Source organism: Camelina sativa, chromosome 9 (genome assembly GCF_000633955.1).
Source record: "Camelina sativa cultivar DH55 chromosome 9, Cs, whole genome shotgun sequence".
Taxonomy (NCBI): domain Eukaryota; kingdom Viridiplantae; phylum Streptophyta; class Magnoliopsida; order Brassicales; family Brassicaceae; genus Camelina; species Camelina sativa.
Genome location: NC_025693.1, coordinates 10,760,566 through 10,781,024, shown reverse-complemented (window position 1 = coordinate 10,781,024; position 20,459 = coordinate 10,760,566). Strand labels below are relative to the sequence as shown.

General features: G+C 36.0%; 5 protein-coding genes and 1 long non-coding RNA gene across 14 annotated transcripts; all 6 read right to left on the bottom strand.

Annotated features, from left to right (window-relative positions):
- Positions 311 to 934, bottom strand: LOC104715181. The gene has a single exon (XM_010432616.1). It carries the CDS (start codon positions 932 to 934, stop codon positions 311 to 313), a length of 624 nt encoding a protein of 207 aa, XP_010430918.1.
- LOC104715179 (zinc finger BED domain-containing protein RICESLEEPER 1-like) lies at positions 3,217 to 5,943 on the bottom strand. The gene is made up of 5 exons (XM_010432615.1): positions 5,884 to 5,943; positions 5,136 to 5,444; positions 4,511 to 5,054; positions 3,767 to 4,329; positions 3,217 to 3,414 (listed from the first exon to the last, which is right to left on the bottom strand). The coding sequence occupies exons 1-5, from the start codon at positions 5,941 to 5,943 to the stop codon at positions 3,217 to 3,219; spliced, it is 1,674 nt and encodes a 557-aa protein (XP_010430917.1).
- Positions 7,044 to 11,572, bottom strand: LOC104710831 (ATPase 8, plasma membrane-type-like). 5 transcript variants are annotated; one of them, XM_010427491.2, is made up of 13 exons: positions 11,264 to 11,572; positions 10,966 to 11,053; positions 10,494 to 10,850; positions 10,105 to 10,419; positions 9,576 to 10,022; positions 9,359 to 9,481; positions 9,152 to 9,256; positions 8,738 to 9,047; positions 8,128 to 8,642; positions 7,879 to 8,052; positions 7,611 to 7,793; positions 7,351 to 7,520; positions 7,163 to 7,259 (listed from the first exon to the last, which is right to left on the bottom strand). In XM_010427491.2, the coding sequence occupies exons 2-13, from the start codon at positions 11,014 to 11,016 to the stop codon at positions 7,163 to 7,165; spliced, it is 2,847 nt and encodes a 948-aa protein (XP_010425793.1). In that variant the 5' UTR covers positions 11,017 to 11,053; positions 11,264 to 11,572. The 5 variants fall into 5 exon arrangements, with proteins under 5 accessions (XP_010425792.1, XP_010425793.1, XP_010425794.1 ...); XM_010427492.2 differs by having other exon boundaries at positions 11,299 to 11,572; XM_019230425.1 differs by having other exon boundaries at positions 10,966 to 11,024; positions 11,299 to 11,572.
- LOC104715178 (ATPase 8, plasma membrane-type-like) lies at positions 11,611 to 13,151 on the bottom strand. The gene is made up of 5 exons (XM_010432614.2): positions 13,133 to 13,151; positions 12,835 to 12,893; positions 12,363 to 12,719; positions 11,974 to 12,288; positions 11,611 to 11,892 (listed from the first exon to the last, which is right to left on the bottom strand). Exons 2-5 carry the CDS (start codon positions 12,883 to 12,885, stop codon positions 11,611 to 11,613), a joined length of 1,005 nt encoding a protein of 334 aa, XP_010430916.1. The 5' UTR covers positions 12,886 to 12,893; positions 13,133 to 13,151.
- Positions 13,599 to 15,385, bottom strand: LOC104710830 (pentatricopeptide repeat-containing protein At3g42630-like). The gene is made up of 3 exons (XM_010427489.2): positions 15,242 to 15,385; positions 14,883 to 15,156; positions 13,599 to 14,832 (listed from the first exon to the last, which is right to left on the bottom strand). Exons 1-3 carry the CDS (start codon positions 15,347 to 15,349, stop codon positions 13,949 to 13,951), a joined length of 1,266 nt encoding a protein of 421 aa, XP_010425791.1. The 5' UTR covers positions 15,350 to 15,385; the 3' UTR covers positions 13,599 to 13,948.
- Positions 16,946 to 18,056, bottom strand: LOC104710829. 5 transcript variants are annotated; one of them, XR_755086.2, is made up of 5 exons: positions 18,021 to 18,056; positions 17,774 to 17,926; positions 17,597 to 17,689; positions 17,326 to 17,406; positions 16,946 to 17,193 (listed from the first exon to the last, which is right to left on the bottom strand). It is a non-coding gene; the product is annotated as an uncharacterized LOC104710829 (long non-coding RNA). The 5 variants fall into 5 exon arrangements; XR_755088.2 differs by having other exon boundaries at positions 16,946 to 17,181; XR_755087.2 differs by having other exon boundaries at positions 17,779 to 17,926.

Sequence of the window (20,459 nt, the reverse complement as noted above, 5' to 3'; positions counted from 1 at the left end):
CTCTAACTATCACAGTGTAGCTGAACTCCACCCTAGGAGACTGCTCATTAGCTTCCGCTGTCGTCTCATCAGAGACCGTCTGCCCCACCAGGGGCTTGCTACCTCTTCAGAAGCTTGATGCTTCATTAAGAGCCTGACGCCCCTTCAGAAGCTTGACGCTTACAATATCCTTAAAACCAAAACTCTGTGTGTATCCAACTCCTGTTCTTCTTATTTGGTGTAAAGCAATATTGTAACGTTTACTCTCAGATGGTGTATTACCTGATTGGATTGGTTCTGTTGTATCAACATCTGTTTGTAGCTATTTGCTCTATTCGTGTTGCTGTAAATCACCTTTCAGCTCCACCCTTTTACCAAAGCTACCAGTAGAGAGCATACACCCCGCTCTCTCTAACAGTGTCTGATTCATCTGTTCAACTACACCCTTCTGCAGTAGTGCGCTCCTGACTGTGTGATGCTGGGCAACCCCCTGATCCTTACACAACTGATTGAACTCTGATGAACAAAACTCCTGACCATTGTCCGTCCGCAGCCTCTTGATCTTCTGACCACATAGAAGATCTTCCTCTGACAGAATTTGCGTTCTCCTTTCACCCATATGACCAAACCTCATTTGCCATAGCTTAGTCATATCCTCCTTATGAATCTCTGGAGATGCAACATTTGTTGAACCTGCAACTGTGGATCCTTGTAAGATATACAAAATACCACGTAAGACACCCTTCAGAATCACATCAGAACTCTGACAGACTCTCAGACCTCCGTTCCCACCAGAATACTTGAAACCCTTGTTATTAAGCAAACTCAGAGATATCAAATTCTCCTCCCTTGATGGAACATGTCTGACATCGTTCAATGTGCAGAATCTACCATCATGTGCCCTGATCTTGATCGAACCAATCCCAACAAGCTGATTTGTAGAACTGTTGGCCATCTTGATGCGGCCATTTTCTACTTGAGTATATGTTGAGAACCATTCTCTCCTTGGACACATATGATAGCATGCTCTAGTATCTAGAACCCACACATCAGAGTGATGGGTGCTTCCATCAGCAACTAGAGCAAAGTTTTGTTCGGACTCGGTGTCATCTTATGTTACAGCTACAAAATCAGATTGTTTATTCCTATGACAATCTGACTTCCTGTGCTCTTTCTCCGTGTAGTACTTACAGAAATCATCTAACTTAGGGTCCTTTGAAAACAGATTACACCTTCTGTTCTTCTTTCTCTTCCCAAGTCCTATACTGCCACTAGCTAAAAACTTAGAGGTTTGATTCTCTATAACTGTATCAACCGCTTGATACTTACTCAACCAGATGCCTACCACGGACCAGATGTCCAACAAGGACCAACTGTTCAACACGGACCAAATGCTCAATATGGATGTGTCTATCAAAACTTTGATGACCCACCAGACCAAATCACCCATAGAGCAAAACTTCCACTGAAATAGATGTCCTATCTTGGACCTGAAACTGAAATAGTTTCTCCCAGAATTCTTGTCTTTATTCACAGACATCTCCTCACCAGATTATAATTGCGGAAATTTCCCAGAACTTACTTCTGCACGAATCTTCTTCTGCACTGATCTTGCACGGACCTGCACAAACCTACTTCTGCACTGATCTACACAAAGTTAATTCTGCCCGAAATCTGTACGAATCGGTTTCAGCCGAAAAACAAACAAAACTGATTCAGCCCGAAAATCGCACGAACGCAGAAAAATAACCTTTGTGCCCTAAGACGAATTTTGCACGAATCTGAAACTGCACCAAATTTGCACGGATCTGAAACTGCCCGAAATTCGCACGAAAAATACAGAACGAAAAAAAAACCTTGTGCTCTGATACCAGTTTGTTATAACGGATGTGAGAGAGATAACAGAAAACATAAAGGACAAGACACAGATTTAACGTGGTTCACCAACACTTTCTGTTGGCTACATCCACGGGCAAAGAGACAGATTTTATTTCTGGAGAAAGTACAGAGATTTCAGAATACATGGAGGCTAGGTTAACAAGAGTATATATAGGAACATAAAACCCTAGTTAACCCTAATCTGATTTGGGCCTAAATTCATGGGCCCAATCCAATTCAAGTCATATCCAACAGGCTTGTTTGCATTTTAGTACGTTTTTTTAAAGTTAATTAGATATTTGATATAATCACTCTTTCAAATTGTAGAAATGGGTGGATTTGCTTTTTGTCTAATAGAGATGGTGCGAGATAGAGCTGTGGGTGGGGTAGAAATGTTTTGGAGAAGATTACCAAAAAGGGTTGGGGAAGTTCTGTGTGTAGGATGTGAAATGGGCATGCCCGCGACCGCATGGACTGACTGCGAGGTCTTGTTTTTCTTCTGATCCGCTTGCGGACTAACAGGCATGCCCGCGGGCGTTGTCTTGTTCTGTTTCGTTGACAGTCGATGATGACTCGTTCTGATCTTGGTATGGATTTGATTTTTTTCTTCATGATTTCTTGTTATGTTCATAGGGTGGAAGCGGAAATGAAGATGAGAGTGATATTGAAGAAGAAGTTGAGGAGGTTAAGAATAACGTCATCAGTAACCGTTATCGGCAAAGTGGTAGTGAAGATGATAATAATATAGATACTAAATGTAAAAGGTGTGGTTAAACAAGAGCACGATACTATGTGTGCCTTCCAGAACATACAGACAAGAACTTGATTCTTCTCCAATCTTGATCATTGCTATCTTGAAATTTATTGACGAACAAAGAAGTGAGCAAAGAACAACTATAGCAGATAAAACAGAAGAGCAAAGATGTTTAACCTGAAATTTAAATCAAAGAAGTACTAAACTGAAGCATTAGTTGAGGTACTTAAACTGAAACATTAAACCAAAGTATTAAACTGAAATGGAAAGCTAAAAACAGAAGTCTCAAGGTAAAGATGTCTCTTCAACCAAATCAAGCTTCATCTCAACAATTGATTGGAAAGAAGGTAGTGTCTCATCTCCATCAAATTCTTCATCCTCCTATACATATGGCAAAGTAATAAGAAGGTCAAGGTAAATATATGTCACTTAAAAGTTACACAATCAATACCAAAATGTGAAAATTGTTTGCTTACCATTTTCATATGCTTCAAACCCTTTTAACCAATTGCGGCAACATATTAGTGCTTGAATATTTTTTGGGAGAAGGCGGCTTCTATACTTGTTCAAAACTCGAGTTCCAATACTAAAAGAAGATTCAGATGCTACTGTTTTGATTGGTATGCTAGGGAGGTCGCAAGCCATTGACGCCAGTTCTCCATACTGTTGAGAGTTATCTTTCCAATATTTAAAATATCCAAACTCTCATACTGAGTCATGTCTATCGGTGGATCATCTAGATACATTTCCAAAGAAGACTTTCCACTAGTAACAACAGTTTGTTTGCGGAAGTTTATAAAATCCTGCAAATGTATAAAACAAGACCCAAAACATTTCATAAAAATCTGCAAATGTATAAAACAAAAAGAAACTGTAACTAAACCAGAAAAAAGGCTAGACATCTATACACTTTTCTCAAAACAAAACTTAAAAACCAATAGCATTAGAGACTGAGAACTTACATCATAGTTGCCAAAACTCCATTTTTTTCCTTCATTCTCATCAGTTTTCTGATTAGTTTCACGTGTCTTTGTAGAAGATGATGTGAAAATGGACTTATTCTCATAAGATTCAAAAAGAGTAGTAAGCTTACCACAAATGTTTAATCTTTATCTGAGCAGAACCCTTTTCGTTCTTTTCAAAACAATAATTTACCTGTGTTAGCTTCAACCTTGGATCAAACATTGTAGTCATTGCAAAGACATCACTAACCTCTTCCCAATACTTATCAAACCTTTCTCTCATTGGGACAATCATACTTCTGATGACTTCATCTTGATTCTGTGAATTCGATATTAACCAATTGTTGATCTTCCAAATTTGCATGAAATATAAGTTTGAAGTTGGATATGATGAAACTGAGATCAGATTAGTGATTTCATCAAAAGGCTCCAAAAACTCGCAAATCTGCTTCAAACGGTGCCATTCAGCTTCTGTAGGGTGAAACTTGTAGTTTCTCCCATCAATGACTTTGAGATTACCAAAGGCAGCTCGATACTTGAGAGTCCTATCAAGCATCTTGTATGTTGAGTTCCATCTAGTTCTCATATCCATAATCAACCACGCTTTCAACTGTAGACCAACAACTTCAACACATTTTGCAAACAATATCTCACATTTTCCATAAGCTTGAACATATTTGATACTCTCTCTGATCTTTTCTAATGTATCATCTATATCCTTCAGGCCAATCTGAACAATGATGTTGAGAATATGTGCTGCGCATCGCACATGAAAATGTCTCCTCCACACAACAAATCATTCCTCAACATAAGCTGAGATTTCAGAATCTCTTGTGTTGTGTCATTGTTAGTAGCATTGTCTAACGTGATGGAAAACACTTTTTCTCAATTCCCCAATCCTTCCATTTCTCTAGAATCTCCATTCCTATGTGCATACCTGAATGTGGAGGCGGAAAAGCATAGAACACAATAATCTTGCTGTTTAATTTCCAGTTCCTGTCAACATAATGTGTTGTTAGACACATGTAGCCCTCATGAGGGATTGCAGTCCACAAATCAGAAGTGAAGCTAATCCTCCCTGGAAGGTGAGCTAATTCTCTCTTCAAATTCTCTATCTCATTCTCATATAACTTGTAAACGTTTGCTTCAGCTGTGTTCCAGCTAATAAACTTTACATATGCGTTCAAATACTTCCAAACTGATCTAACTCTCTCATATTCAACATAGGCAAATGGGAGATCATGCTGAATGATACACTTAGCTACCATTTCATGAAAAATCATATGATCAATCTTCCTAGCTTGTAATCTTGCCTCAGAGTTGAGCATCACCTTACTAATATCAGCATTACTAAGCAGAACCTTACATGCTTTCATATGACGGTTGTAAGAATTTGTACCGTTCTTGTGTGAATCATATGCATAGTCCCTCTTGCAGTGATTGCGTTGCGCTCTATCTTCAAGTTTTCCATTAATAGTCTTCTTAATCAATGTAAAATTCTTCCAGCAATCTGCATACTGCTTTTTCTTCTTCGGTTATGTTGATGTTTTCTTTCCTTTTACTTTCTCTCCTTCGACATCCTCATCATCATCTTCATCTTCATCATCATCAATATCAATTGCAGCTCTTTTACCAGATTTTGATGACTGTTCTCCATTCTTTCTCTTCTTCGGTTCTCTTGATGTTCTATTTCCTTTGTCTTCTTTGACATCATCATCATCAATATTAATTGTTGTTCTTTTATGAGATTTAGATGATTCTGGTGCTGCTCTCTCAAACATACGACGTTCGTTTGCAGCATTTTCAGCATCTATGACTCTTTGAAACTCTAAATCTATTGATGATGGCAGATCACCATAATCATGTGAATCCTTTAAAAAATAAAACGAATGATTAATGTTAAAAGTATGTTAATGTAAACTCTACAGACTACACATAACAAGTACCAAACAGAATTATTGACAATACATAAGCAACTTACCATCGCAATTAGTTAAATCCTTTGTGAGGATTGGAGTCGTAACTCGTGACTTGTGAGGACTCGATTGTGAGTATGTGACTTGGTGAATTAGGTTTATCCTGTTTCAGTCTTTTTTTTTTAATGCAAAGTAATGAATGATGATAAACAATTTAGGGTTTACAGCTTTTATACCATAGCTTTTACGATTAAATCTTCTAATATCTAGTTGGTACTAATTACTGAATGTTTTTAAAATATACATATCTTTCAGAGCCTCTAGGTGTGTCACATCACATGGTTTGGTTTAAAACTTAAAACAAGCTGGACAATGGTTTAAAAAAACAACATACCAAATCAGTGATTAGCTCCAGCCCCTTCTGCTCCCACGGTCTCTGAATCCTTGGAGCCATGTTTCCACAGTATAAACCCTCGTTAATAACAAGTTTACAAATATAATTATAGTGGGAGCTTCAACAATGTGCCTTCGTGTCTATTAAATGGACATTGATTTTCTCCTTTGTTTCTCAGATGGAATAAGCAACAAAAAAAAAAAGATGGTGAAGATTTAATCAGAAGTGTTTCATTGGGAAAAAACGGTCTCACCTTAAGCTTGAATAAACTGTGTCCTTAAAACCATGAACCCTCCGGGCTTTTGAATAAACGTGTGCAGCTCACTGTTGATGATCGAAAGCATGCCAATCAAGACTCAGGGAAAAAAAACAAAACAATATTCCAGAGGTTTGTACATTTATACTTACCTGATGCAATTTGAAATGTGTGGCAGCATTGAGTACAGCCAAAGAGTTTGGATCATTGTTATACTTGGTATGAAGGCTGTTTTCAAACTGTTGGTAAGTTCAAAGACCCTATAAAAAATCAGAAACATACCAACAAAACGCCAATCAGTTTGTTTGTATCTGTCTGGCTTTCAAATTGTTTCTATCTGTTATAGCAGGGTTTGCTTACAGCGACGTAAATCGAAGTTATGAGCATGAAGTTTCAACAATGGGTAAATCCGGGACAAGAGAGAGTAATATTTTGGGTTGACCATCAGGAAATCCAGATCTGTGGATAAATTAGATTATTTCATAGTTCAATGGGTCAAAAAAAAAACTAAGCTGAAGACTAAACATACATGGGGCCACCGTCAGAAGGACGGGCCACGTAAACGGTAATATTCAGAATTAGGTCTTGGCGACGGCGATTAGGTTTTTGAGAGAAAAAATATATATATATTTCTTAGAAAAAACTACTAAAAATTCACTTAAATTTTTAAAAATTCTAAAATATTAAAATTCCATAAAATCTTGTAAAATATCAAATTGAATACCCCTCTAAGTGTTTTTGCAGATTAATATACATTGAAGGTCGATTATTGAAAGTATATCATATACTCGAATGGTAAAAGGTCGGATATCTATTTACTGTAGTTGGACAAAAAAAAAAAGATGAAATGGAAGAAAAGAAAGAACTTTTGTAAGTAACTAGGTATTATTAAATTTCATCCAACGGAAAAATATGTTATATCTCATTTTGTTGCTCTCTTTTCGTTACATGTAAGTTTAAGAACAATATAAGGAGAATAAATAGCTTATTTTGGTACTCATTAGGGTGTAATCTTAGAAATAATTAAACAGTGTAGTGTTGTTGAATGGTATCAATGTCAAGCCCCTTGAGCTTCACTACAGATTCAACATGACCCTTTAGAGTGTGAAGCTCTCTCAGCCTACAAACAAGAAACGATACCTTGTTAGATTGGTTGGTCTGTCCAATTACATTTTGTAAGAAATTTAACAATGATAAATTAAGTTTATTACCTAGCAACTTCGGCACGCCTCTTAGCCTGCTCTGCTATTTCAGAGAGCTCGTGGTTCTTGTCATGGAACATTGCTTCAGGGGGTGGTAGGCCATGGAGTGTACGTTGAGCTAGTGCCCATTGAGCCTCCCTCTCTCCTTTTCCATAATCTTTCTTTGTTGTGAAAGCAGTCTGCAAAAGATTAAACAGCTATGACGCTGACAACTAATATGCATTTGAGGTAAATTTTCCGAAAAAAGAAAAAATTCGAGATTTGCTCACTTTCTGTTGGATCATGTTATCCCAAGCCTTGCCAGTGAGGGCGTAACGGATGATGAACTTGAGGATGTCAAGAGGAATGTAAGTAATGATACTGTATACCCATATGACTCCAGCCCATCCCCACCCACAACCTATAATTCTTGCAAATCCCCAGTTTGCGTACACAGCGATCAATGTAGCCACCTTGTTTGTTGCATAAAACCGACACATGTCTCAGACGCTAATGATTAAAATGGATAACAATATGGAACCAAGAAAAGCTACTAACCAATTGTGCTATAATAAAGGCTATTATGAGCAAAAACCCAGGTCGTTCAACGAATGACCAACTCCTTGATCTGGTGACAAAGATAAGTGCTTGACTAATAATGCTCACTTGAAGGTATAAAGCTGCCATAAGCTCTTCCTCATTGCCTTGAATGGACCTCACCCCAAATGTTCTCTGAAATTTAATATTAAAAAAACAAGTCTAATAATAACATAATGTTGTTGATTGTGATATTGTAATACTACTTACGCTAAAGAAGTCAGTATCATGAGCTAGCCAGAAAAAGAGCACAGTGGTAAGAGCCATGTAGGTTCCTAGAACAACGCCAGTGGCAAAAATCTCATTGAGCTTCCAAGAATCTGGCACCGGGGAAGGCTTAACCCTGTCCTTAGAGATTGTCATGATGGTTCCATCATTTAGGATTGCGATAATCAAGACCATGAAAGGTGCAAAATCAAATCTCCAGATCAAAGCCACAAGCATGAATCCCAAAACAATACGGATAGTGATAGAAACAGCGTAGATTGTGTAGTTCTTCATCCTCTGGAAGATAGCGCGACTTGTCAGTACGGCACTCACTATCACGCTTAGTCCTGGTTCCGTTAGAACAATGTCTGAGGCACTTCTCGCCGCATCAGTAGCATCTGCCACTGCGATTCCGATATCCGCTTTCTTCAAAGCCGGAGCATCGTTTACACCATCTCCAGTCATCCCACAAATGTGCTTCCTCTCTTGTAGCTTCTTTACGATTTCATACTTGTGCTCTGTGTAAACCAAATTAGAACAATGTAACTGAAGAATTATTATTATTATTATTGGTCAACAACTAGTTATAACATTGACTATTTCAATATATTACCTGGGAAAACTCCAGCGAATCCATCAGCTTTCTCAATGAGCTCATCGACAGGGATGCCAACTAATGATTCATCCTTTGAATTGTTAAGGAGTGAAGTGGATGGGTACATGTTGGTTCCCATGCCAAGCCTACGGCCAGTCTCAATACCAATGGCAAGTTGGTCACCAGTAATCATCTTTACATTGACACCAAGCTCAAGGGCTCGTCTAATAGTTTCCGCACTGTCATGTCTTGGCGGGTCAAAGAGTGGCAACAAACCAACGAACTCCCAAGGACTACCATCACTTTCTTTAGTCTTTTCAGGCACAGTCTGCATTTGTATCAAAAAAAAAACAAAAAGAATTTTCGTCAACTCTTTTAGATAGAACCAAAGATATTTCTGTCCATTACGTGATGAGTCTAACTATGATATACCTGTTGAGCAACACCAAGAGAACGAAGCCCACGTTCTGCAAAACCATCTATAACTTCATGTGCTTTTCTTTTAGTCTCTCCTTGGAGATTGCAGAGTTCAATGATCTAGTAATAAATAACGTTACAGAAACAAGCTAATGGTATCAGATAAAAGATATACTTATAAGTTACATTAAAAATAAAAATCAAGCATCATAGTTTCATTACCTGCTCAGGAGCTCCTTTGCTGCTCCGATGCCAGTCTCCGCTTTCATCGATGTATGTGATGGCTGTACGTTTATCTACAGGGTTAAAGGGCAAGAAATGCACCTCTGTGATTCCTGCTCTCGCCTATTTATATCATCAAAAAATAATAATAATGAGGATATATAAAAGAGTAATTAACTTATAAATGAATCCAAATTTCACAAAAAAAAGTATGTACCTCTTTTGGATCACCCAACATTCCGACGATGGAAGCGTCAATGGCATCTTGGTTTTCAATCCTGGAGGCTCTTGCAGCCATCAATACAACTGAATCAGTATCCATGTTCGTTGGGAACACTTCAATCAAGGACTTGTCGACGGAGAGCTTGTTAAGGGTTAGAGTTCCAGTTTTATCACTGCAGAGAACATCCATTCCAGCCATTTCTTCAATTGCAGTCATCCTCTTGGTGATGGCACCTTGTTGAGAGAGTCTATGTGACCCAATAGCCATTGTTACAGACAAAACTGTTGGCATGGCAATCGGGATTCCTCCGATCAAAAGTACCAATAGATTATCAATGCCGTCTCTGTATGTGCGGTGTTGGATAGGGTACATAATCAATATCTCAATCAACATCCCCAATCCAATTGAGCATATACAGAAGTTACCAATTGAAGTCAAAACCTGAACAAAAACCAACTGTAAGAGCCTAGACAGACAGAACAATTGTTACAGTATCCAAAAAAGTTGTTCATTTTTCAAGTACCTGTTGGAAATGGCCAACATTGTTGGTGCTGTCAACAAGATGAGCAGCCTTGCCAAAGAAGGTGTGGACACCTGTAGCAATCACAACAGCCTCAATCTCACCTTGCTTGCAGGTTGATCCTGAGAATACTTCATCTCCAGGGTGTTTGGTGACTGGAAGGGATTCACCGGTAAGAGCCGATTGGTCAATTTTGAGAGGATCTCCCTGGAGAAGACGAGCATCAGCAGGAACAATGTCACCCAATTTGATGCTTATCAGATCACCCGGAACCAAGATTGCAGCTTCTTGCTCCCCCCATTTTCCATCTCTCAACACCTACAATCAAACATCATACACTAGATAACAAAAAAAAAAAGAATGTGCAGTTGTATTGCTAAAAATTTGCCTACCTTAGTCTTAGGGGCAAGATTGGCCATGAGAGCTGCAGCGGCATTGCCAGCATTATTTTCCTCGATGAAACTGATGGTGGAGTTGATGATAAGCAACACCATAATACCAATAAAATCTTGCCAATCCGGTGGCTTTCCTCCTCCGTTTGCTAAAACAATGGCCATGATTGCAGCAGACTCCATAACCCATGAGAGAGGATTCCACATGAACCCCAAGAATTTCAAAAACTTGTTCTCTGATTTCTCTTCAAGCTTGTTTGCCCCAAATATCTCAAGCCTCTTCTTTCCTTCATCGCTTGACAAACCTTCTTTTGAGCATTTTAGTTGCTCAAACACTTCTTCAACAGGGATCCGCTCCTAAAATTGTCACCAAAATAGTTCTAATGTTAGAATTTCCACAAGACCAATTTAGCTGGTTCAAAACTGTGGTTTATACCAAAAAACCACAAATATGTAAAATATATATTCTTACAAGATCCACATTTTCTTTCTTGATTTCGTCCCACGAGATCTCAGATGCCATTTTTCTTCCTTAAAAGAGAGATATGATCGAAGTCGATCTAAAAATAATTAATAAGGATATAAGAAGTTATATATATCCGAAGGAAGAATCGACTTCTTCCTTCTCTCCTTGCTCTTATACCCTCTCCTAACAGGTCATGCAAGACACTTTTAAGAGGAGACCATAAGAGGGAGGGAGAGAGAAGAAGAAGCGTCTTATACAAGATACCTAGTGAAAAAAAAGAAATACAAAACAAGAACACACTCACAATAACCCTTGTTGTGTTACATTTAAAACCCTCACCAGCGATCCATCTTTATTCTCGGAGCTTTTTCTTCTCTTTCAGCAGGTTCAGTGGCTCACCTTATCTTTCGCTTCATTCTTTCTGTCTATATTCGTACATTTCAGTTAAGCTTTCTAAAAATAGTCCATCATAAATTTAGGCTTCTATTTTAACGTAAATTGCCCAAATTTACTTTCGAGGAGTCAATATGTCGAAGGTCCACAACTCTTCCGATACCAAGTAAAAGAAAATAGTTGAAGTTAATTTAAGTAGTAAACAGCCTATAGATATACTTTGGATTGTGATCTAGTAGTCCTAGATGATCAACATATTCANGTTTTATCACTGCAGAGAACATCCATTCCAGCCATTTCTTCAATTGCAGTCATCCTCTTGGTGATGGCACCTTGTTGAGAGAGTCTATGTGACCCAATAGCCATTGTTACAGACAAAACTGTTGGCATGGCAATCGGGATTCCTCCGATCAAAAGTACCAATAGATTATCAATGCCGTCTCTGTATGTGCGGTGTTGGATAGGGTACATAATCAATATCTCAATCAACATCCCCAATCCAATTGAGCATATACAGAAGTTACCAATTGAAGTCAATACCTGAACGAAAACCAACTGTAAGAGCCTATACAGAAGACCAATTGTTACAGTATCCAAAAAAGTTGTTCATGTCTCAAGTACCTTTTGGAAATGGCCAACATTGTTGGTGCTGTCAACAAGATGAGCAGCCTTGCCAAAGAAGGTGTGGACACCTGTAGCAATCACAACAGCCTCAATCTCACCTTGCTTGCAGGTTGATCCTGAGAATACTTCATCTCCAGGGTGTTTGGTGACTGGAAGGGATTCACCGGTAAGAGCCGATTGGTCAATTTTGAGAGGATCTCCCTGGAGAAGACGAGCATCAGCAGGAACAATGTCACCCAATTTGATGCTTATCAGATCACCCGGAACCAAGATTGCAGCTTCTTGCTCCCCCCATTTTCCATCTCTCAACACCTACAATCAAACATCATACACTAGATAACAAAAAAAAAAAGAATGTGCAGTTGTATTGCTAAAAATTTGCCTACCTTAGTCTTAGGGGCAAGATTGGCCATGAGAGCTGCAGCGGCATTGCCAGCATTATTTTCCTCGATGAAACTGATGGTGGAGTTGATGATAAGCAACACCATAATACCAATAAAATCTTGCCAATCCGGTGGCTTTCCTCCTCCGTTTGCTAAAACAATGGCCATGATTGCAGCAGACTCCATAACCCATGAGAGAGGATTCCACATGAACCCCAAGAATTTCAAAAACTTGTTCTCTGATTTCTCTTCAAGCTTGTTTGCCCCAAATATCTCAAGCCTCTTCTTTCCTTCATCGCTTGACAAACCTTCTTTTGAGCATTTTAGTTGCTCAAACACTTCTTCAACAGGGATCCGCTCCTAAAATTGTCACCAAAATAGTTCTAATGTTAGAATTTCCACAAGACCAATTTAGCTGGTTCAAAACTGTGGTTTATACCAAAAAACCACAAATATGTAAAATATATATTCTTACAAGATCCACATTTTCTTTCTTGATTTCGTCCCACGAGATCTCAGATGCCATTTTTCTTCCTTAAAAGAGAGATATGATCGAAGTCGATCTAAAAATAATTAATAAGGATATAAGAAGTTATATATATCCGAAGGAAGAATCGACTTCTTCCTTCTCTCCTTGCTCTTATACCCTCTCCTAACAGGTCATGCAAGACACTTTTAAGAGGAGACCATAAGAGGGAGGGAGAGAGAAGAAGAAGCGTCTTATACAAGATACCTAGTGAAAAAAAAGAAATACAAAACAAGAACACACTCACAATAACCCTTGTTGTGTTACATTTAAAACCCTCACCAGCGATCCATCTTTATTCTCGGAGCTTTTTCTTCTCTTTCAGCAGGTTCAGTGGCTCACCTTATCTTTCGCTTCATTCTTTCTGTCTATATTCGTACATTTCAGTTAAGCTTTCTAAAAATAGTCCATCATAAATTTAGGCTTCTATTTTAACGTAAATTGCCCAAATTTACTTTCGAGGAGTCAATATGTCGAAGGTCCACAACTCTTCCGATACCAAGTAAAAGAAAATAGTTGAAGTTAATTTAAGTAGTAAACAGCCTATAGATATACTTTGGATTGTGATCTAGTAGTCCTAGATGATCAACATATTCACCACCCAAAATAATATAGTTGTCCTCGAAACTGTTTTTAATAGCTTTTATATAAAAACAATATAACTATAATTGATATCGATTGCTTTCCTGAAGCTTTTGTAACATTATTATATCTTATTTTTACATGAAATCTTATTTACCAAAAGAAATAGAGAAAAAGTATAGAAATCCATTAATACATATAATGTAGGTATGATCCATCAATTCAAAGAAGAAACAAAAAAAGGGGAAGCCAAATACTTGGTATAATGCAAATTATGCAATAATGTAAATATGTGCATATGCGCCTGTACTTTGTAATATATACCTATGTATTTAACCATAAACCACTAAATACAGGCATATAGGATATAAATGTAAATCTAGTTGCAAGAAGACTCACAAGCCTCAATGTTTCAAACCATCAGGATTGTGATAAGGAGCAAAGCATGACAGTCTCTGCAGAAAAGAGGTGGCAGGCATAGCTAGTAATTCCAGAAAATCTGATCTCTCCGCAACTTTTTCTTGAGATAAACTCCAATGAGCATTCTATACGTCCAGTTTTTCCGTGGACTGAACTCCAAAACAGCTTCTGAGCTAAGATGGAAATCCCCTTTTCCCAGTACTTGAAATGCAAGGGGATCAGTTAAGACAGCAGGAGAATCGTCCAAGTTCATTCGGTTGTATACAAACTCCAAATTTCTTGCTAGTCGCCTATCCATGTATGCATCAACCACACATCCGAGAGTCACAAGATCTGGAACAATGTTCAAACGTCTCATATGTTCAAGAGTGAGATGTAGATCCCAGAAGAGAGCCATTCTAGAAAAGGCAAGGGCGCGAATGTTAAAGGTGGTAAGGTCAGGAGTGAAACCAGCATCAAGCATTCCAATAAACTCTCTCTGCAAGCTTTTCATCTTAAAGTCAGCTGCATATGAAAGTAATACAGAATTCCGTAACAGATTCCCCAGGTTTCTTCTACAGAGGCCAACATCTGACAAAAACTCACGGAGCCGATAAAACTTCCTTTGTTTTAAATATGCTAGCAACACAGCTCTCATCTCTTCTTCCTCCATCACAATCCCAAACTTCCTAAGCCGGCCATAAGCCTGCTCCATCTTATCTAAAGTACCGAAATAACTATAGTATCTGACGACCGCACTAGCAGTGGCACAATCTAACGGCATTCCCTTTGAATCCAATTCCTCTATAATTCCCTCCATCAGTTGAAACTGACCATTCTCTCCGAAACAGGATATAGCAAGTGAATACACAACCGGAAGCAGCTTAGAGTACCTTGCATCTACATCCTTGATGATTTTGGCAACTTCATCAAAACAACCAACCTTCACATAAGCAGAGATNAAACACAGATATGTAAAATATATATTCTTACAAGATCCACATTTTCTTTCTTGATTTNTATGAGAAAGAGATCAGGCTCGAAAGAGCTGTTTAACATCTCATCCCAAATCGTACTTGCTCCAAGAACAAACCCATTCTCGGCAAAACAAAGCATTAGAGCACAAAGGGTTCTGTAATTTGGCAACAAGTTATCTGATTTCGTCTGGATAAAGATCTCATGAGCTACTTCAGGCAATCTTCTCTGGCTTAAGATTTGAACTAATGAAGCATAGTCTACGATTTGTATCTTTCGACTGAAAACTCTTGATAACTTCGATTCCTTAATCAACTGTAGATACCCAATTAAAAAAAATATATATCACGATATGTACAGTGAAGCAATGCAAATTTAAATAAGAAATTGGAGCAAGCACCTTACGAGCGATTGACTGAGGAGACGAATCCGTGTAAAGAGATAAGAGCTTGAGATTTTGGGTTTTGAAAGAGAGGGGATAAGATAGAGTGAGCCCCGTCGCAAGCATTGCGACCCAATCACCGGTGCGGAGGAATCGAGTCGATGAAACATATACACCTCTATAAGTTAATACTCGGTAAATTAATAATCTCTATAATACTAGTGTAATTTTGGATACTATTCGATAATATAATAAAATAATATTTTTTTGAAACTCCTTTATAAATATATGGTCCTATCAATAATATAAATTAATAATTATATAAAATTATCTAAATATATGTATATATCTATATATTAATTTTTATTAAAGTTTATTTATAATATTTTTACTATATAAAAATCTTTGAGTGCTATCTTCAAAACATGATAATTGTTATTTTTATTGTAATTGATTTTATAAAAATATTAGTTATAAAGATTAAATCTTATTTTTAATATTTTTTACCAAATTAGGAAAGTCTCTCTATAATTTAATAATTATTAATTTATTGATAAATTAAAACCTCTATAAATTAATAAAATTTCATGATCCCGACTTTATTAATTTATAGAGGTTTTATTGTAATTAGGCTTGAGAAGCTAATTGGGCCTATGGATGAAGAAAAGCTGCAGGTCTTGAGAAAATACCTTTGTTTGTTTTGAGATTTTTATTGGGTTTTGAGATTATCTGAAATGTACCTTTCCGGTTTACAAGTACATTTATAATATATATTAACACTAGCATTTGATCCGTGCGCGGAAGTTAGATGAGGTTTTTTTTATTTTGGTTGTTTTGGTAGTTTGTTATTTGGTTATGTATTTTTCCTCTTTCTATCTAGTTATATTGTTCTCATTTTATCCTTTGCACTTTTGTTTGTTTATTTTTTGGTGTATTTTTCTAGTTTGTATAATGTAGTCTATTTTTAAAATTTAAAATTTATTTAAATCATCATTATCTTTTTTCGTTTTCATTAAATATAGAATTAGAAGTTAAGTTTTGTATAGTAATTTTTTTTGTCTTGCTTTAGTCGTTAGTTGTGGTTTATTAAAATTATTTTTCATTTTGTCGTTTCATTGTTATTTGGTTTTATTAGATGTGGTTGTAGGAAATGTTTTTATTATATGTTTTTTTACTTAGTAACCTGTGGGTGTAGTATTTTTCTAAACGCTTTTGTGTTTGGAGTAATGAGTTTGTGGTTTTTGATGACAAATGTTTTAAAATCTCAATTACTTACAATTCTGTTTTTTTTTTCTTCATTACCATAACTATCTATCATGAACTTGTTGATTTTGGTTTAACTCCTAATGTCTAACCTCATCCTAACGAAATATATTAAAAATGACCTTCTGGTTCCTTTTACTCTAACCAAAATTGTTTGTTTTGGATTCTTAATCCTAATTCAAAGAATAAGCTTTTCAAACTATTAAGCAAACAAAAAAAAATATCTCAAACTGTTTCGTTAAGAATTAAATAGTGTGTACACACACACAAACGGTTTCGTTCAAGAAATAATATGGACATTAAGAGCCACGTGCATTGTCACATCTCTAACTTTGTAATTTTTATAAACAAAAAGTTTTTTATTATCTAATTAGCAGTTTTGTTATTTTGCCTTTTTATCTAAAAATCTCATTTTTCACTTTTTCATCATCGCCGTCTCTCTCACTCAATTTTGTGTGCTTTTTTTTTTTGTTTCCTCCGTCGACGTTGAGAAATCCTCGAAATCTCCGGTGATGGGTGGTTGTGTCTCCTAAATCCGACCGATGAAACCTTCTCTTCTCAGCTCAATGCCTCCACCTTAAGCCACCATTTCGTTAAGCTAACTTCAACTACTTATGGTCTTCTCAATCTCGACTCTTCTTCACCTTCTCTTCCTCCGCCTCCTTCCTCCTCCGCTATATCTCCAATGACTCCGCCTGAGAGATTTACTATCAATGGTAAGGAGATAATGGTTGGTAAGTCTGAGCTGACGACGGAGGTTATTAACTTTTGGGAGCTACTGTCAGGTCTCGATAGCTTGAACTTCAAGCAAGAAACATGACACACAAGAGAAAGCTTACAATGTTGGGATATTTGGTGCTAGGTGCAGAAAGAAGAGCTGCAGTGTGAACCAAATGGTAAAGAGAAGCCGTTTGCCACACCTGAAATAAACATAAAATCGGAGCCACAATGAGGCTAAAAATTACTATATGAGCTAAAACCATTGTTCCAATACAAGAATGTGTTCACGGTTTGTTATCATTGAGACGTGATGACTAATTCTGATTTGAGATTAAATAAAAAATGTAACATGAAGAAGGGAGTTTTCTTTTGGAAAAGGAAGAAACATACCATGTCATTCTCCTTCTTCTTCTTCTCAATTAGCTTTATCGACCAATCTTGCTAACTCTTTGGGTGGCCAGACCACATTATCATATCCATCATCTACATTCAAAATCTATGTTAATATGTGATTAAGAATACTGTAACCATCAAGGATAAGACATTAACAGGAGAGTGGAGACTAACATTACATGTAATCAACTAAGACTCATTATATAGTTCTTGTCAAAGGATGACTCAAACGTGGTTTGGCATAAGGAACATACATGAACACTACAACATCACCACGCACAAACTTGTAATCCTTGAGGCAAATTTTGTCCACAAGTACTAAATCATCTGCACCAACAATTGAACATCTAATAAGAAAAGAAGAATAGACCAAAAAATGCAAGAGTCAACTTTGAACCAGTTTTGGCTAAAGGACACTCACCTAAATAAGAATTTTTCTGGGGATTTATTGTCGGAAACCATCTGCAACAAAATCCACAAGGCTCCAGAGTTAATAAAGCTTTTAAATAATGTTTTCAAATACAAAATNGATGACATAATCTATCAATTGTATCTTACAATAATCATAAATAATTCCCATTCCAAACCAGACCCAATACAGTTATACCAGACTTAAAACCATAGTATTGTCATACAGCATGAACCGATCTTGTGAATCTAACCTTAATTAAACTATGCTAAACTAGTTGAACTAAACCTAATCGATTCATGGAGATGCAGCTTAAGCCGTTTGCCATTTGAAAAAAAAAATCGTACGAATAGAAAGAGATTGGAGCATCCAAAGAGAGATTGAATCATTGACCATGGATTAGTGTTGGGTTGCTTCTCGATTCTCCTCTAAATTCACGTGCAAGGAACAATACACTCGTCGTAGCAAGTATCATCGTCTTCACCAGTCTCAGCGGGCAACCTCGTCCTGTGTCCGCTGTAATGAACGCGACAAGAACGCCGCCAGAATCAGCAGATCCGACGAGATCCTTAAGCGCACGGCGGATGTTCTTGCCAGAGGACTAGAAGACTTCAATTCGCATGAGATGATGAAATGGCATGGATCGTGAGTTAAGGAGAAGAGCAACCGGTGGAGATGGAGCGTCGTCGACAGTGCGGAGAAGAGAGGTTTAATGAATAAGATAGAAAAACTGCTGGGCCTGAATTTTCTCTGCAAAAACTTTGGGCTAAGTCCAATCCGAAAAACCCAAAATATTAAAGAAAAAGTGCTGACCTGGCTGCACCAAAAGAGAGGAAAAGGTAACTTTATATATATAGATTTTTTAATTACATGTTATACCCTTTTAGTTCTCTTTATTTAAATTTTTATTTATAACATTAACCCCTCAAAAACTTCCAAAAATAGCACTACTTCAGATTTTATTTCCTAAAATTTTTACATTTCTTTCTAACTAAAAAAATTACAGCAAAATCAATATGGAAACATAATTATATATTTAACCACACATTCTATCTCTGAATCATTTGTAAACAAAGAAAACAATAATTTGATTCTCATTTTGTTTTCTAATATCTGTAAGCTTTGATTCTTAACGTAAAAAAAACTTTGATTCATATTTATTTAAATATTGTAATTAACATATATAAACTTAATAAAATTTTAAAATATTACAAATATGTAAAATTAAAAAAGTTTGCAATACAATATGATATGGTTATATAGTAGATGAGTTGTAAAGAAGACATATTTGAATTAATAAAGTATCATTAAATTGGTGCTAACACGGGTTAAATCCTCATTTAATTATTTTTCAACACTATTAATATTAGAATATTTGACATATAAAATCAAGTTGATTTAAGTAAGATTGTGTGAAATAATTAAATAATTAGGAACAATGTGACTAATCATATCGTATAATAGCTTATAATGTATTTAGATCCCTTAATTTTTTGTTATGATAATTAAAAATTAAAAATAGAATTTCAAACACTAAACAAAACAAACTAAATATAAAAATATGTACATGGCAAGTAGATTCCATTTGACAATGAATATTACAATGATTTCAAGATGGAACAATGATAATTCATATTTATCTATTTTACTATAAATATGAATTAATTTTCATCAAATAATAAATTATTTACAAAATATAAACTAAATAAAAATATATGTACATGGCAAGTAGGCTCTAGTTACACATATACATATTAATAAAATCCTTTAGAAATATCACTTACAATTTACACACTCAGATCAATTCAACCCGGAGATTTACCACAAAAAAAAAATTAATCTAATTTAGAATACATGAAGGTACACTTTTGTTTTACAACAAACATGAACATAATAAAAGAAACATCATTTAGGAAATTTTTGAGAAATATCCCTTTTGGTGTACCTTTTTCAAAAATATCCCTTTCATCTATCCATTTTCAAAAAAAACCTCTTTTTAAATATGAAAAAATTATAAAGTTTTATATGGTTTTTTTCCCAAAGAAAATATATTGATTTAAATTTGTAGTACTTTTAGATAATAATTACTACTTGGAGACTCAATCGAAATATTTATAATGTTTTAAAATATTTAAAAGGTTTACAAAGTTTTAAAAATGTATTTATACTGTATTTATAAAATATATATAAAATTTTACACACATACAAAGGTAATTTGTGTATATTCTTATAAGCATACACACATATATGGAAAATTTTCAAAATTTTAGTGGTTTTTTTTATAAATTTTGAAAGAGTGAGTATTGATAACATAATATAAGTGTATTTTAAAGAAAACATGTGTCATCTTATTAAACTAACATAATTAAGATTTTTTTTGGATTTGGTTAAACTACCGGGAAAAACACCCAAACACCAACTAAAATCAAATGCAAAGGACAGACCGATCCC